Consider the following 14,347-nt stretch of genomic DNA (forward strand, 5'->3'; position numbering starts at 1 on the left):
CAATCATTCTCGCTATTAATAAAACAGCCAAACGCTCACTCAGGGGCACACTATCGTTATTACGCTCATTCAGGGGCCCCCTCAGATCGCCAAAGTCTCAGAGGCCTACACTTTCAGTCTACATTCAATCTTCATCCTGTTCACAAGGTTCCCCTAGCCTAGTCATATCATCATGTCAGTGTGTCCTCTGTGCCTGTCTCCTATCAACAACGAAATCGTTCATGTGTGTCAAACACGATGTTTAACATGCCTCGGTGAAATGTCCATCAACGCTCTTCAAGAATGCAGACTATACTGTATAGGATGCAACGGGCCTACACCGCCTGGACATTTTGACGTAACCTGTACCAGCTGTGGGCAACTCTATTGTGCAAATCGTAAGTACCTCTTTTTCTCGCACATTCAATAAACTTTCAAAGAAAATATATATCCGAAACACACATACATACATACAGACAGTCAATTTATATATATTATTTTCATTTCAGTTCATGGTTCTACTTCATGCCCATACTGTCGTTTCTCCGTTAACCGGGAACCTCCCACCGAAGCCAGAAACATCATTGAACCTCCACCCAAACGCCGTCGCATCATAAATAACCGTACGTTTTCACAATAATTTTCGTAATTTTAAAAGTTAATAACTGTATTTTTAACAAGTGTATAAACAAGTAATAAGTACTCATACAGAAAAATATTTCCATTACAGGAGTTCCTATTCGTGATCAAGAGAATCTCATACTTGGTGGAATCAACATCCCAGCTCGTAAGTAATATTATTATTTATCTGTAATTCAGTTTTTCCTCTTATTTAAACTTTTTGTTTTTTCCTCTTAATAATAACACCTCTTATTTACACGATATTTTCCTATTAAGGTTTTCAAATCCTCTTATTGTTTTCAAATGTGTTTTCCTCTTAATGTTTATTCATTGCTAATATTATATTACAGAATCGCCCCTGGATTCAACCCAACCCTCTGAGTGGAGCACGCCTGTACGCAGTCAACCCCAGCTGTCCCAGGAGCTAGAAGAAGATGCACCAGACGGCAACCAGCATGCATCCTCAGATGAAGAAGAAGAAGAAGACAATCAACCCCCTGTTCACGACATATCAGATGAAGAAGTCAACGCTCCAGATTCCCCAGAGGTACTTAACTTAGATAACGTTGTTCCGCGAGTGTTAGAAGTCATTAACCATTTCGAAGGTTCTTTCTCGAGACATTCGTTCTCCATTCCCGGTCATTTAGACGCTGACCCCAGCGTATATATAAATAGGTATAGGGAATTTTTTATAGAATATATAGACAATCAGTTCAGACAAATACAGGAAGAATTCCCTCCCTCATTTCACATTTACCCTGATGTAAGCCTAATTTTGCAAAAACTTAATCATGCCGACAATCAATATGAAATATTAGACGAAGTATTTTCAATTAGAGGCGAAACTCAGATTGTTACACAGGAAGAGGTGGAAGTTCTCGTAAATTCATGGGTTGACGAAATGTCTGCTAAAATTGACGAATGCCTAAAAAATGTCCAATCCTCAAGTGTAGGAATTCATTCCATGTCAGGCTTTGCCATTAATTTTTCGTATATTCGCCACCCTATGCACCTTGGATCTTACGTACCATATCCTGCAAAATTAAAGGGTAAAGAATCAGTATTTAATCCTGAAAGTGAAGGAGATGAGTGTTTGTTACAGTGCATTGCAGCGTATAAAAACTTAACATTGGGCAGGACTATGAATAACGTTAGACATCATTACAAAAGCCTTCGATGGTGTAGAAGATTTGTAGTATGGGCAGATGAAATCAGATTCCCCGTATCATTTGATAACCTTAAGAAAATAGAGAAGCTTAACAAAATTTCTATTTATATTTATACAATAACTCATGAAAGTAACAGATACTATCTTAGTTTAGCTAGGAAAAGCCAGGAAAAGTATGCCGATAAAGTCCCTTTGTTGTTATTAGAAGGTAAGCATCTCTGTCTGATCAAGGATTTTGATAAATTTGTAAAGAATATTAACCATAACCACGGTAGAATTCCTGACACTCATAAATTCTGCAAAATTTGCCTTTTGCATGCTCCCTTAGATGAAATTCAGGCTCACGAAGAGTCATGCACTGTATCCCAAGTATTTTCGTTCTATAATCCTAGTGATAAAATCAGTTTTAAAAATTACGGTAGGACCTATAGCCCAACTCACACCGCCTATTACGATTTTGAATGTCTATTAGACCGTCAAAATCCTAGAGGCATGGTGGAATGTAAGCATAAAGCAATTGCTTATGCTTACATGATTTTAGACAGGGAATTCAATGTCGTAGAAACGTATTCATACGTAGGCCCAGACGCGGTCAATCATTTTATTACAAAGCTAGAAGCCTCATGGAAAGCTATTCATGCTCAGCTCCCCAACTTCCCTAAGAACTTGTCTAGAGAACAGGAAAGAATGTTTCAAAGACAAAATACGTGTCAATTGTGTCATCAAACTTTCAAGGATAAGAAAGATAAACATAGACATCATAATCATGCTATTCAGGAAAATAATTACTTAGGTGCTTATTGTGCTCGTTGCAATTTACAATGTAAAAATGCTCGTAGATACTTGACCACATTTTCCCATAATGCTGCCTATGATCTTGGAATTATACTTAAAGAACTGTCCAAAAATCCTCACCGCGATGTAGAAATTCTAACCAAGGAAGGATTGAAATTTATGCAAGTCATCATAGGTAAACTTAAATTCCTAGATAGCCTAGCTCTCCTTAATGGGTCATTAGGAACCTTAGCAAGCGAGCACGTTGCCGGTAAGAAACCCACCAAGTACACTGAACACATACTAAATGGCGTATCCGATGAAGCTAAAGCTCTGTTAATTAAAGGTAAACAAAGCCTATGTTATGATTATATTTCTTCCATTGACGTGTTAGACGAACCTCAGCTCCCTTCGCGAGATAAGTTTTACAATGTTTTACATGACTCTCCACTGTCTGAAGAAGATTATAACAATGCTCTTAAAGTATTTAATTTAGGGAACTGTACAAACATCAAGGATTACCTCATGTTATATTTAAAAGTTGACGTGGGAATGCTAGTTGATATATTTACACTTTGGCGAACATCACTGAAAGAAATTTATGAACTAGATATTGTTTTCTATGTATCACTTCCTAGTTATGCTTGGGACGCTTTCTTATTTAAATCAAAAGTTGTACTTGACTATGTGTATGATCAGAATATATATGATTTGTTGAGAAGGAATCTTAGAGGAGGGTTCACATCTTCCATTAGACAATTTACACAGGCTGTTAACGAGCACACTACATCTAACCCTAGCTCTGATGACGATACTCACATTTTGTACCTCGACTTTAACAGCTTATATGCAGCGTGCATGGCTGAGGTACTTCCCCAGGGAGGGATTAGACAATTAACTGACCTTGAGCGGGATACCTTATTAGGGCAAGGGTTACAACATATCCCCTGTAATCAAGACAAAGGCTATTGGATTTTATGCGATACAAAACATGTATCTCCCGAGGTAGCCAGGTATACTGATGATCTGCCCCTTGTACTGTCTCATACTAATATAACGGAGGAGTTTTTGTCAGAGTACAGTAAGAAAACCCTTAATGATGAAAAACGTAAGCTCCCACCTAAAAATACAAAGTTAATTGCATCCCACTTGCCCCAAAACGACTACTTAGTAAGCCTTGATTTCCTGCAATTGCTATTAAAACTTGGACTAGAAGTTGAACGAGTAAAAACAATCTATGAATTTAATCAGGCTCCCTATTTAAAAGATTTTATTTCAACCAACATTCGAGAACGAGCCAATACCACCTGTAAAGTTAAAGGAAAAGCTTTTAAACTCATAAGTAATAGTCTGTACGGGAAATCAATGACAAATATATCTAGATATGCTAATACTCACCATCTAGTAACGACAAAACATTCATTCATAACTCATGCAAGAAACCCTTTGTATAAACGAGCTGTCTCTTTAGGTCAAGATAGGGTTCTCTGTACAGTAATGAAAGACATCCTTAAAGTTACCACTCCTTCTTACATGGGATATCAGATCTTGCAGATAGCCAAGAGGCGTTTATACGAGTTCTGGTATAATGTAGTTAAAGCCCATTATGGGGAGAGAGCTAGACTAATTTATACGGATACAGACTCATTCATATTTACTCTGACCTGTAAAGATGCTTTCCAAGAAATGACAAAAGCTCCTCTAGTAGATTATATGGATTTCAGTAATTTTGACAAAGATCATCCCATGTATTCTGCTACTCGCAAAGGTGAACTAGGACTCCTCAAGTCAGAAGTAAAGCAGAAAATCATAACTGAATTAATTGCACTCAAGCCTAAAACTTACTCTCTCCTAACCCTTGATAATGAACATTTATGTAAATGTAAAGGGATTCCTTATCACCAACAAAAGAAAATAACGCATGCATCTTTTCAGAACACATTAGAGACAAATACAACTTTTAATTTTGTATCCCGATCTATTCGTAATGTTAATGGACAGATATGCACGTGTAAAACAACTAAGCGCGGTCTGTCAGCTTTTGATGACAAGAGGTACCTCATTAGTCCCACAGAGTCATTAGCTTACGGTCACCCAGACATTCCAGAGCGTGAGGTACGGGTACAGGTAGAGGAAGAGGTACAGGAAGAGGTACAGGTAGAGGAAGAGGTGCAGGTAGGGGATCCAGTAATTGTAGATAATCCCCAACCGAGACGTCAATTGTTCCCCATTTTTAATCTTTGGGAAAAGCGGGATAGAGTCGCTCAGCAATTATTCCCTAACAACAACTAAGTCTGTTACTGTATTGTCTATGTATTATCTATAACTATATTCAAATGTCTTTTATATTATATTGGCTATGATTTGTTACTGTATTTGATATGAAAATGACTAAGATTTGTTACTGTATTGGATATGATTTGTTACTGTATTGGATATGTTATGATTTAATGTCTATGATAATGTATATTCTATGATTTTATTACTGTATTTGATATGTTCAAATTGCTATTTTAAGACTATGATTTATTTATTACTGTATTGGATATGTTATGACTATGATTTAATGTCTATGATATTTGATATTCTATGATTTTATTACTGTATTTGATATGAAAATGACTATGATTCAAATGTCTATAATAATGTATATTCTATGATTTTATTACTGTATTGGATATGTTATGACTATGATTTTATTGGCTATGATATTGTATATTCTATGATTTTATTACTGTATTGGTTATGTTATGACTATGATTTTATTGGTTATGTTTAAATAAAACTCGAATGTAGATTTCGTTTAAATACTCCTTTCATTATATATTTGTAGTTAGTCTATTGAATCCTAGCAACATGGAAGGGCAGAAAAAAGTTATTACTGAATCCCAGTTGAATATATTTAGTGAACCGTCAAGAATTATTATTGCTGGATTTTCAAATGGTGGGAAGAGCTATTTATGTGCTAAAATGATAGAGAAATATCAGCAGAACTTTGCAAAAATAATTATCTGTGGAAGCGGGTATAAAGAGTTGAGAACTAATCCACTCATTAAACATAAGATATCTTTTTACTCTGAAATTGTAAACCCTTTAGATGATCGTGATCCAGAGGACACATCTCATATATTAGTTGTTTATGATGACTTGTATGTTGAATCTACAAACTCTAAAATAGTAAGTGATATATTTACTAAGGGACGGCATGAGAACATCTCTGTTATTTTTATAACCCAAAATATATTTTTCAGTGGGAAATTTTCTAGATCTATAAGTTTAAATGCTTCTCATTTTATTCTGCTTAAATCAAGAGACTTGTCCCAGATAGAAACATTAGGCAGACAAATATTCGGAAAACAAGATGCCAAGAAATTTTTAGATATATATAAGAAAGTGATTTCTCGACAGTATGGGTATTTACTTGTTGACTTGGGCGTTAAAACACCTGAATCCATAATATTTAGGGGAAATATTGTAAATGAACCCCCATATGAAATAGTGTATCAATGGTGAACATTACACAAACTCTTAATAAGATATACAATGACCCCAAGTCCATAGGTGGGTTTGGTGGCGTTTTAAAATTGTATAAGGCTGCAAAGAAAACAATCCCTGAAATAACTATAAAAGATGTGAAAAACTATTTAAAAACATCTAATGCTTATACCTTACATCTATTAAAAAAACGTAAATTTAAACGAAGACGTATCTTAGCACCTAGACCTAAAGCTTTCTTTACCAGTGACTTGGCTGATATGACATTGTTAGCTAAGCACAACAATGATATTAAATATTTATTAGTTTGTGTTGATATATTTTCAAGGTTTGCACATGTAGTTCCACTATCCACTAAATCAGGTCAGAGTGTAAGTGAAGCCATGAAAGCTGTTCTGGATTTACCTTCATCAAAAGGTGTAAGGAAGCTTAACACTGATAAGGGTGGTGAATTCTATAATAAATATATGAAACGATTGTTAGACAGTAAAAACATTGATCTGTACAGTGTATTTTCTCAGGAAACTAAAGCCAGCATTGCAGAGAGATTTATAAGAACATTGAAAACTAAGATATATAAATATTTAATGGCTTATAACACCTTAACCTATATAAATGTTTTACCTGATATGGTTAAAACGTATAATAGAACACCACATAGAGGATTAAAGGGGAAAATACCTATTGATGTACATGCTTTATCTTTGCCTCGAGATGTGACTAGGCAATTTAAGCTCATGTATAAAGGAGAGCAGCAGACTAAGCCACGCATCAGTAATCATCTGTCTGTAGGAGATACAGTACGGCTTGCCTTATCTAATCGTATTTCAAAGTTCAAAAGAGGTTTTCATCAACAGAACACTAAGGAAATATTTACAATTGCTCAAATTGATACTAAACAACCCGTGCCTTTATATTATCTAAAGGACTTAAATAATAGACTTATAGAAGGCGGATTTTATAGAGAGGAGTTGACTCCCACCTACTTGTCAGATACATTTGAAATTGAGAGAATTATAAGTAAACGTAAAGTTGGTAATACTACTTTATATAAAGTTAGATACGTCGGTTACGACAGTTCATTTGATCAGTGGGTGAATTCAGATGACGTGAAGAAACTATGAAGAAGCAGCCCTTAGTTAGCAAGTATCGTGGATTTATTGAACTATTAGCTAGATTAGGTTATAATTCTAGGAAAAAGTTAATTAAGACTCTTAAAAAGGAACATATACTTTGCTTATCAGAAATATTTAATAATTTCTTAAAAAATAAAATTGAAGTTGGGAAGCCTATTTTAAAGAGACTTTCTAAATATAGAGCTCTACTCCATACATTAGCCTGTAAGAAGAAAGCTATTTCACTCAAGAAAGACATATTAACAAGTAAAAAAGGAGGTAATTTATTGGGCATTTTACTTCCCATAGCTATAAATTTCATTTCAAGGCTATTTAATAAGGAATAATGAAAGAATTCTATCTTGTACCACGAAAAGCTATTGATCAACAGAAGCCTACGGCAGTAAGTGTTGAGAAGCCTACGACGACAGTGAGAACAAATCCTGTTATACAACACTTGATAGACTTAAGATTAAAGCTTAAGGATTATGATTTTGCTGTCTCCTTGTTAAATTATTTTAATACAACTGGACTTGTAAAGTGGGATGAGGAAGGGAACATTACATCGCCAGTTACTGGGCTCAATATTGTTGATGACGTTATAGGCAGGATGTGCACTCCGAAATTGTTATTCCCAGAAGATAAACTGCCAATTGCAAAGTTGTTCTACTCTTTGACATCTACACCTAAGAATTTATTTAGAAATGTAGATGCGAAAAATCAAGTGTTTTCTCCTCCAAGTTTGAAGAGGAAGATCAAGGCTGTAGATGAAGGAGAGTCTACCTGGATATCATATTAAGGTGAGTTTCTGTTTATTTTTATCATTTACTATTAGTCTACAGGATGGATAGTTACGTTATATATGCAGCGAGTAACTCTGATACTGATGTATTTAAAAACAATGCTCCCAATGCTTTTGAAAATAGATTACATAATCAGCTGCCTTTAGACCCGAATAAAGCTTATGAAGTGTGCCTGAAGAATATATTCCTGCCTCCATCTTATTTCGCTGTTAGGAGGAATGACCCGGAAAGTTTTATTTCAGTTCAACTTCTAGTGTCTAATAAAAGTTTATCTGATTTGAGTACGGTGAATACATCTTTCACTTTAAAGTCGGATATTTTAGCCAGTGATAATTGCATAGAGCTAACGACTATTTTAAATAGAGAAATTTCTACTATATTTTCAAAAGGTTCACTGAGTTTTATAGGACCCGTACTTAATTATAATTTCCCAGATCACGGGGACGTTTATATGAAATATGATTCGAGTATTAATCGAATTAAGTTTAATGCAGCATTTAGTGAGAAGTTGTTAAAATTATTTATTACAAAGGATGGAAAATTAGTTGTTCGAATTTCTTTATCTTTCGGTCGAAATATATGTAAAGTTATTGGAGCTGAAGTAGGTAAAGCCTATGATATTTTTATTATGAATAAGCCACCTAATAACAGGTTATTTGTACAAGATACTTGCTATTATCATCCTAGGCCAGGAGGCCGTATAGATTTCTTGTGTGTATATTGTGATAAGGTGCAGCCCACCATGTTTGGTAATCAGATTGTAAATATCTTGGATGTTGTTTCGTTTCAAAGTAATGTAACACACAGGAAATTATATAAACCTTTAAATACGACTAATATTGATGGCATCAGTATTAGATTAACAGATCAAGATGGGGAGCCTGTATATTTTGAAAAGGATGGATGTACGATTGCAGTATTACATATTAGACCCGTTGATATATAATGGCATGAGTAGAGGGAGTTTATCATTCTCTCTTGGCCTGTTTAAACATGAGGGTCGGGTTTGTACCGCTGTCTGTTGACGAGGTAGGGCGATTTATCGCTCCTCGAGGGAAGAGAGGTGGAGCACTGGGCGATATTACTGTTTTTGATAGAAGACATTTAAGAGGAGGTGGAATATTAAGTTTCTTAACTGGTCTAGCTCGTAGAGCAACTCCTTTCCTATTAAAAACTATTATGCCAGCAGCATTGACAATGGGACAGAATGTTTTGCAGGATATAAATGCTGGTCAAGGTACTTTGAAAGATTCAATTAGAAAACGCGGTATGGAAACATTGAAAAGTATAGGTCCTAAATTGTTAGCAGGTGGCCGAATAACGAAAAGAAAAACGAAAAGACCTGCCTATATAAAGAAAATGGATAGATATAAAGACGTGTTTTCATAAAAACAGTACTAGTTGTATGCTAGACGCAGACATGATGAGTGTAAATGCTCCTAGTGCAGCATTGCAAGTTCCTTTAGAAAATTATACAGCTGCTATAAGCGATGGCTTTCCTAAAGTTAGTCCTCATAGAATGGTTGAAAGTACTATATTTTCAAGACAGACACAGGATATTTTACCTGTGAATTCAAGTATTAACAATAAATTTAAAGACTCTTATATTGAATTTCGTATCCCGGGAGTTAAGGGTCAATTTATTGATCTTTCGAGCTTGACGCTAGAACTGATGGTTGAATTAACGGGACCTGATGGAATTACGGCTTTAGCGGATATTAAAAATGCATCAATAGTCAATGGTTTGTCCCAGACAATGTTTAAAGCTGTAACTGTTTATTTAAATGAGCAAGTGGTGGAAACTAATTCACTATTTTCATATTTATCATATGTAAAGCTAATGACGACGCTTTCTGAATGTAAAGCTGAAAGATTTAAAGAACTGACGTATTTCTATAATGATGTTTTCCCTGAAAAATATGATGTAGATTATTTTAAGAATGCCTCAGAAGACCTTAAATCTAGATTTGTAAAGTTAAAAACTGAGGGAGTAAATTGTTGCTTTAAACTGCTATTGGACATTACAACTTTGAGCGAGTATCTTTTGGATGGAATTGATATTCGTTTGAGATTAGAACTTAACAGTGATCCGTGGGTTATAAACAGTATTGAATCTGGATATAAGTTTAACATAAAACTAGCTAGAATGTGGATTGATCGGATAACTCCATTTGCATCTGGATTGGAGGCTATTAATAGAGCTCTGGCTGAACAAAATACACCAGTTACATATACGTTTGATAAGACACTCCATAAGACGTTCATTCTCGGTAATGGGCAGCAGAGATTAAGTATTGACCAGCCATGGGGGAGCATTATCCCAGATAAATTATTTATTATGATGATGGATATGGAAGCAATATCAGGAGCGTATACACTTAATCCACTTTATTTCGATCACTGCGATTTATCTAATGTATATATTACACGTGATGGGACAAACTTATTTAATATAACTTGCAAGTTCCCGAATAAATGTTCGAAACTATACTACGAGACTCAAAATACAGTAGGCTTTAATGCTTGCAATACCTTGACATATAATTCATTTATAAAAGGAAGAACATTACTGGCATTTAGACTAACGCCTGAGGAATTGAGAGATACCCTTCCTATAGAGGCTTCGGGCAACCTGAGAATTACATTAGAATTTGCTGTTCCAGCGAAATCAAATAAAGTTATTATTTTATTCGGAATTACAACGGGAGTATTGAGAATTTATTCAGATAGGCGAGTTGTGTGTGATACAAGAGCATGAACTGCAAACAAATTAATACGGCATTGAACGATATGAAAGGTAGTAAAGCTAAATATATTGGATGCTATTTAGCGACGGATATATATAGAATAATGAAGCAAATACGGGACAGACCGATTATGTTTATAATAAATACCTTAGGAAGAGACTCTAAGGAAGTAATGGGTCACTGGATTGCTGTATATAAATCTAAACGGAAAATAGTTATACTCGATTCATATGGAATAAATGTGTATTCGCCATATATTTCAGAGTTTTTAAATTATTATAAAGACTGTGATGTATACACGTTTACAGAGAGACTTCAGAGTTTAAATACTTACGTATGCGGGCTATATGCGATGTTTTTCTGTTACCATCTTTCAAACAAGGATCTAAAAACTGCAATAAAACTATTTGAAACTAGTTTTACTTATGGAGAATATATGCAGAATGATAGGAACGTAATGAGGCTATCTTATGCTTTATTTAAAAATATGCCGAGCTGCTATGAAACGCTGTGTTATGATAAGAGCGATATTTGTTGGAAAATGTGCTTGGAGACGACTGGCTGAATGAGGCTATAACAAATTATCTAATGGAAAATGGTGAGTACATTTGTTTTGAGGTTTTATGTGTATGATAAATATTGTACATGTGTAAACGCTATCTGAAACTGTTATTCTTTATTTACAGAGATGAAGAGTGAATAGGACGGATATTATACAAGCGGATTGAGGAGCGAGCTTCTTAGAACTTCGGGCTAAATGAGTTGTTTATTATAAATTGTGTAAACTATGAATTAGATGACTAAATAAATTATAAATAAATAAATAAGTTTTATTAACGGTTAATGTATATATATAAATTATTACGGTGGCGAACGCCGACAATGACTGGTGGATGTCTGGGGCAGGTAATCAGGTGATGATGGCCTCGGGCAGATAGCCTGGGGCAGGTAGCTGGGGCCAGCTTAGATAGTCTCTGAGGCAGTTTCAGTATTAAAGGCTACATTGAGATGCTTCGGTTGATTTGTATAAAACTGACTGGTTAATGAAAAAAGGAATAAAATATTAGTATGTCAGAAAATAGGAAGAGGGAATAATATGAAGAGGAGAGAGAGAGAGAGGAGGGAGAGAGAGAGAGAGAGGAGGGACGGTCCAGATATTATGGGAAGATAAGAGGGCTGGCTGGCCGGGCGTAAAGTAAATAAAGGTGACGCGACAGATTGCGAGGTAAGGGGGGAGGGAGGGGGGTGTGAGGTACGAGACTTGAAAACCATGACTTACACAGGTGATTTTCTAAATTTATATGAATAACTAAGGCTTACATAGACGATTTTGTAAGTTGAAAACATGTAAAATATGTCCATAGAGTTCTCCTGGAAACCCTAAAGAGCTACACACGTTACTTGAATTTGTCCCATAAGCCCTTAACAAACTTCTAAGTCTCGGAAATTATTTTTCTCATAAGAAATCCTTACTTCTAAAATCTGTGACTGACAAAATTTACCTGAAAACCCCGACATGCTACACATGAATTTCCAGAAAAAAAAAAAAAAGGTACCTGTGGCGTGTCAAGTCCACAGGGGTCCGCTCCCCAAAAAAAAAAAAAAGGTACCTGTGGCATGTCAAGTCCACAGGGGTCCGCTCCCCAAAAAAAAAGGTACCTGTGGCATGTCATCCCTACTACTGCCAGGGGGTGTGGGCGTCTTGGCCCCCCACCCCTGCTGTTGCTGCCTGGCTGCGTGTTGACGGGGCGAGCTTGCCATGGGGTAGCCCACTTCCTCCTGTTAAGCGCGTGAACTCCGTGGGCCTGGAGTGTCACTGGTCGTGCTGGATGTGCGGATATAGAGAGATGGTTATGTGCGACATGCTCCGTATCCCTGTGATGGCCATTTACGGTGTTGAGCTTGTAACTGCCCCACCGGGTCGTTATCAAGTTCGTGAAGGAGGAGGAGGAGTACCGTGACTTCCTCCGTCCTTACGGTAACGAACGTAGACGTCTCGGGTCCGTCTCCGTCTCCGGAGTCAACAGCAACGGGTCAACAGCAACGAACGGGTCAACGGGTCAACAGCAACGAACGTCCTTACGGACGTTCGTTGCTGTTGCCGGGTGGTGCCGGCTCTGTGTCCATCTCGGACCGTAGTTTTTTTTTTTTTACATGCAAGCATGCTTATAAGTACAATAAAAGCAAACAATAACATCGAACAGACCAAAATAACAAATCACAAACGTGCAAAAACATAAAGGAACAAATGTACTAAACACAAAAACGCCGGCCGGAAGGGCCGACCACAAAACAACAACAATAATTACAAACAAAGCACAACAAGCAAATTAAAACACAGCGGAATACAATACAGAAATAACACACCAAAACATGAAATATTCAGACCAAGTCCACCAGCGCCACAAACACACGGAGAGGCACCGAGTCGACCAGCGCCACAAACACACGGAGAGGCACCGACACTAAACGAAAATAATAATAATAATAATAATAATAAAAACAACAACTAGAAAGGAAAACAAATATACAACAAACAGAAAGAAAAGCACAATGACAAAACACGACAAGAAGCATAATCCCAGAGCGGGTCACGCCAACAGCCTGAAGGCCACTCAACACCACACAGACAAGTGCACAAACACCATCACAAAAACATAGAACCACAAAGCATAACATAAGAACACGCCATCCACAACCACACACACACCAACCAAACCCCGGACCGCACAGGAACCGGACACACACAAGCCACACAAACCCACAACCACAAACCGGAGCACGCAGGAACCGGGAAACAAACCCGCCCCCCCCCCCCACACACACACACACACACACACACATGTTTGGAATGCATTAGGAAGTGATGTGGTGGAGGCTGACTCCATACACAGTTTCAAGTGTTGATATGATAGAGCCCAGTAGGCTCAGGAACCTGTACACCTGTTGATTGACGGTTGAGAGGCGGGACCAAAGAGCCAGAGCTCAACCCCCGCAAACACAACTAGGTGAGTACAACTAGGTGAGTACACACACACACACACACACACACACACACACACACACACACACACACACACACACACACACACACACATACACACACACCCGACCCGCACCCCACAACCATGCACACAAATGGAAACAACCCACAATACACAAAGGAATCACGAGCGAGGAATACATTTCTCAGAGACAGGAATATATTTCTCAGGGAACGAAGCCCAAGGATACCTGCGCTTATAGGCCTCCCAAATCAAATACTCCATGTCGGTGGGGGGACGATCCCCCTGCCGCCGTGGGCCCTGCATAAACTCGGGAACCTCAGATCAGGTGGAAACGGCCACTCCTGAAGCTCACCGACGCAAGTCGCATAACGAGGCTGGCGAGCGCGAGCCAGGTCCTTCCGGGTAGCAGACGACACCGCTGAAGCGTACGAGGGCTGCCGAGACGGCCGCGTCGCCGTACGCACAGGAGCAGGGGACAAGCGACGAGATGGTAACGCCTCCACCGAGACCGCAGGAGACGGAAGAGGCGTCGAGACCGCCGCCGATGAAACGGGGACCGAGGAAAGGGTTACAGATCCACCAGAGCGAGCAGTCTTCTTCAACAGCATGACCAGGCCATCCCGCTCACCACGAACCT

At 37.6% G+C, this 14,347-nt stretch overlaps 1 protein-coding gene across 1 annotated transcript; it reads left to right on the forward strand.

The window, feature by feature from the left end:
* The first annotated feature begins 243 nt into the window (after positions 1-243).
* Positions 244-11,401, forward strand: LOC138352439 (uncharacterized). Its single transcript, XM_069304931.1, has 5 exons — positions 244-377; positions 489-602; positions 710-766; positions 951-1,311; positions 11,389-11,401. Exons 1-5 carry the CDS (start codon positions 260-262, stop codon positions 11,399-11,401), a joined length of 663 nt encoding a protein of 220 aa, XP_069161032.1. The 5' UTR covers positions 244-259.
* Positions 11,402-14,347: the final 2,946 nt, after the last annotated feature.

This window comes from Procambarus clarkii, chromosome 53 (assembly GCF_040958095.1).
Source record: "Procambarus clarkii isolate CNS0578487 chromosome 53, FALCON_Pclarkii_2.0, whole genome shotgun sequence".
Taxonomy (NCBI): Eukaryota; Metazoa; Arthropoda; class Malacostraca; order Decapoda; family Cambaridae; genus Procambarus; species Procambarus clarkii.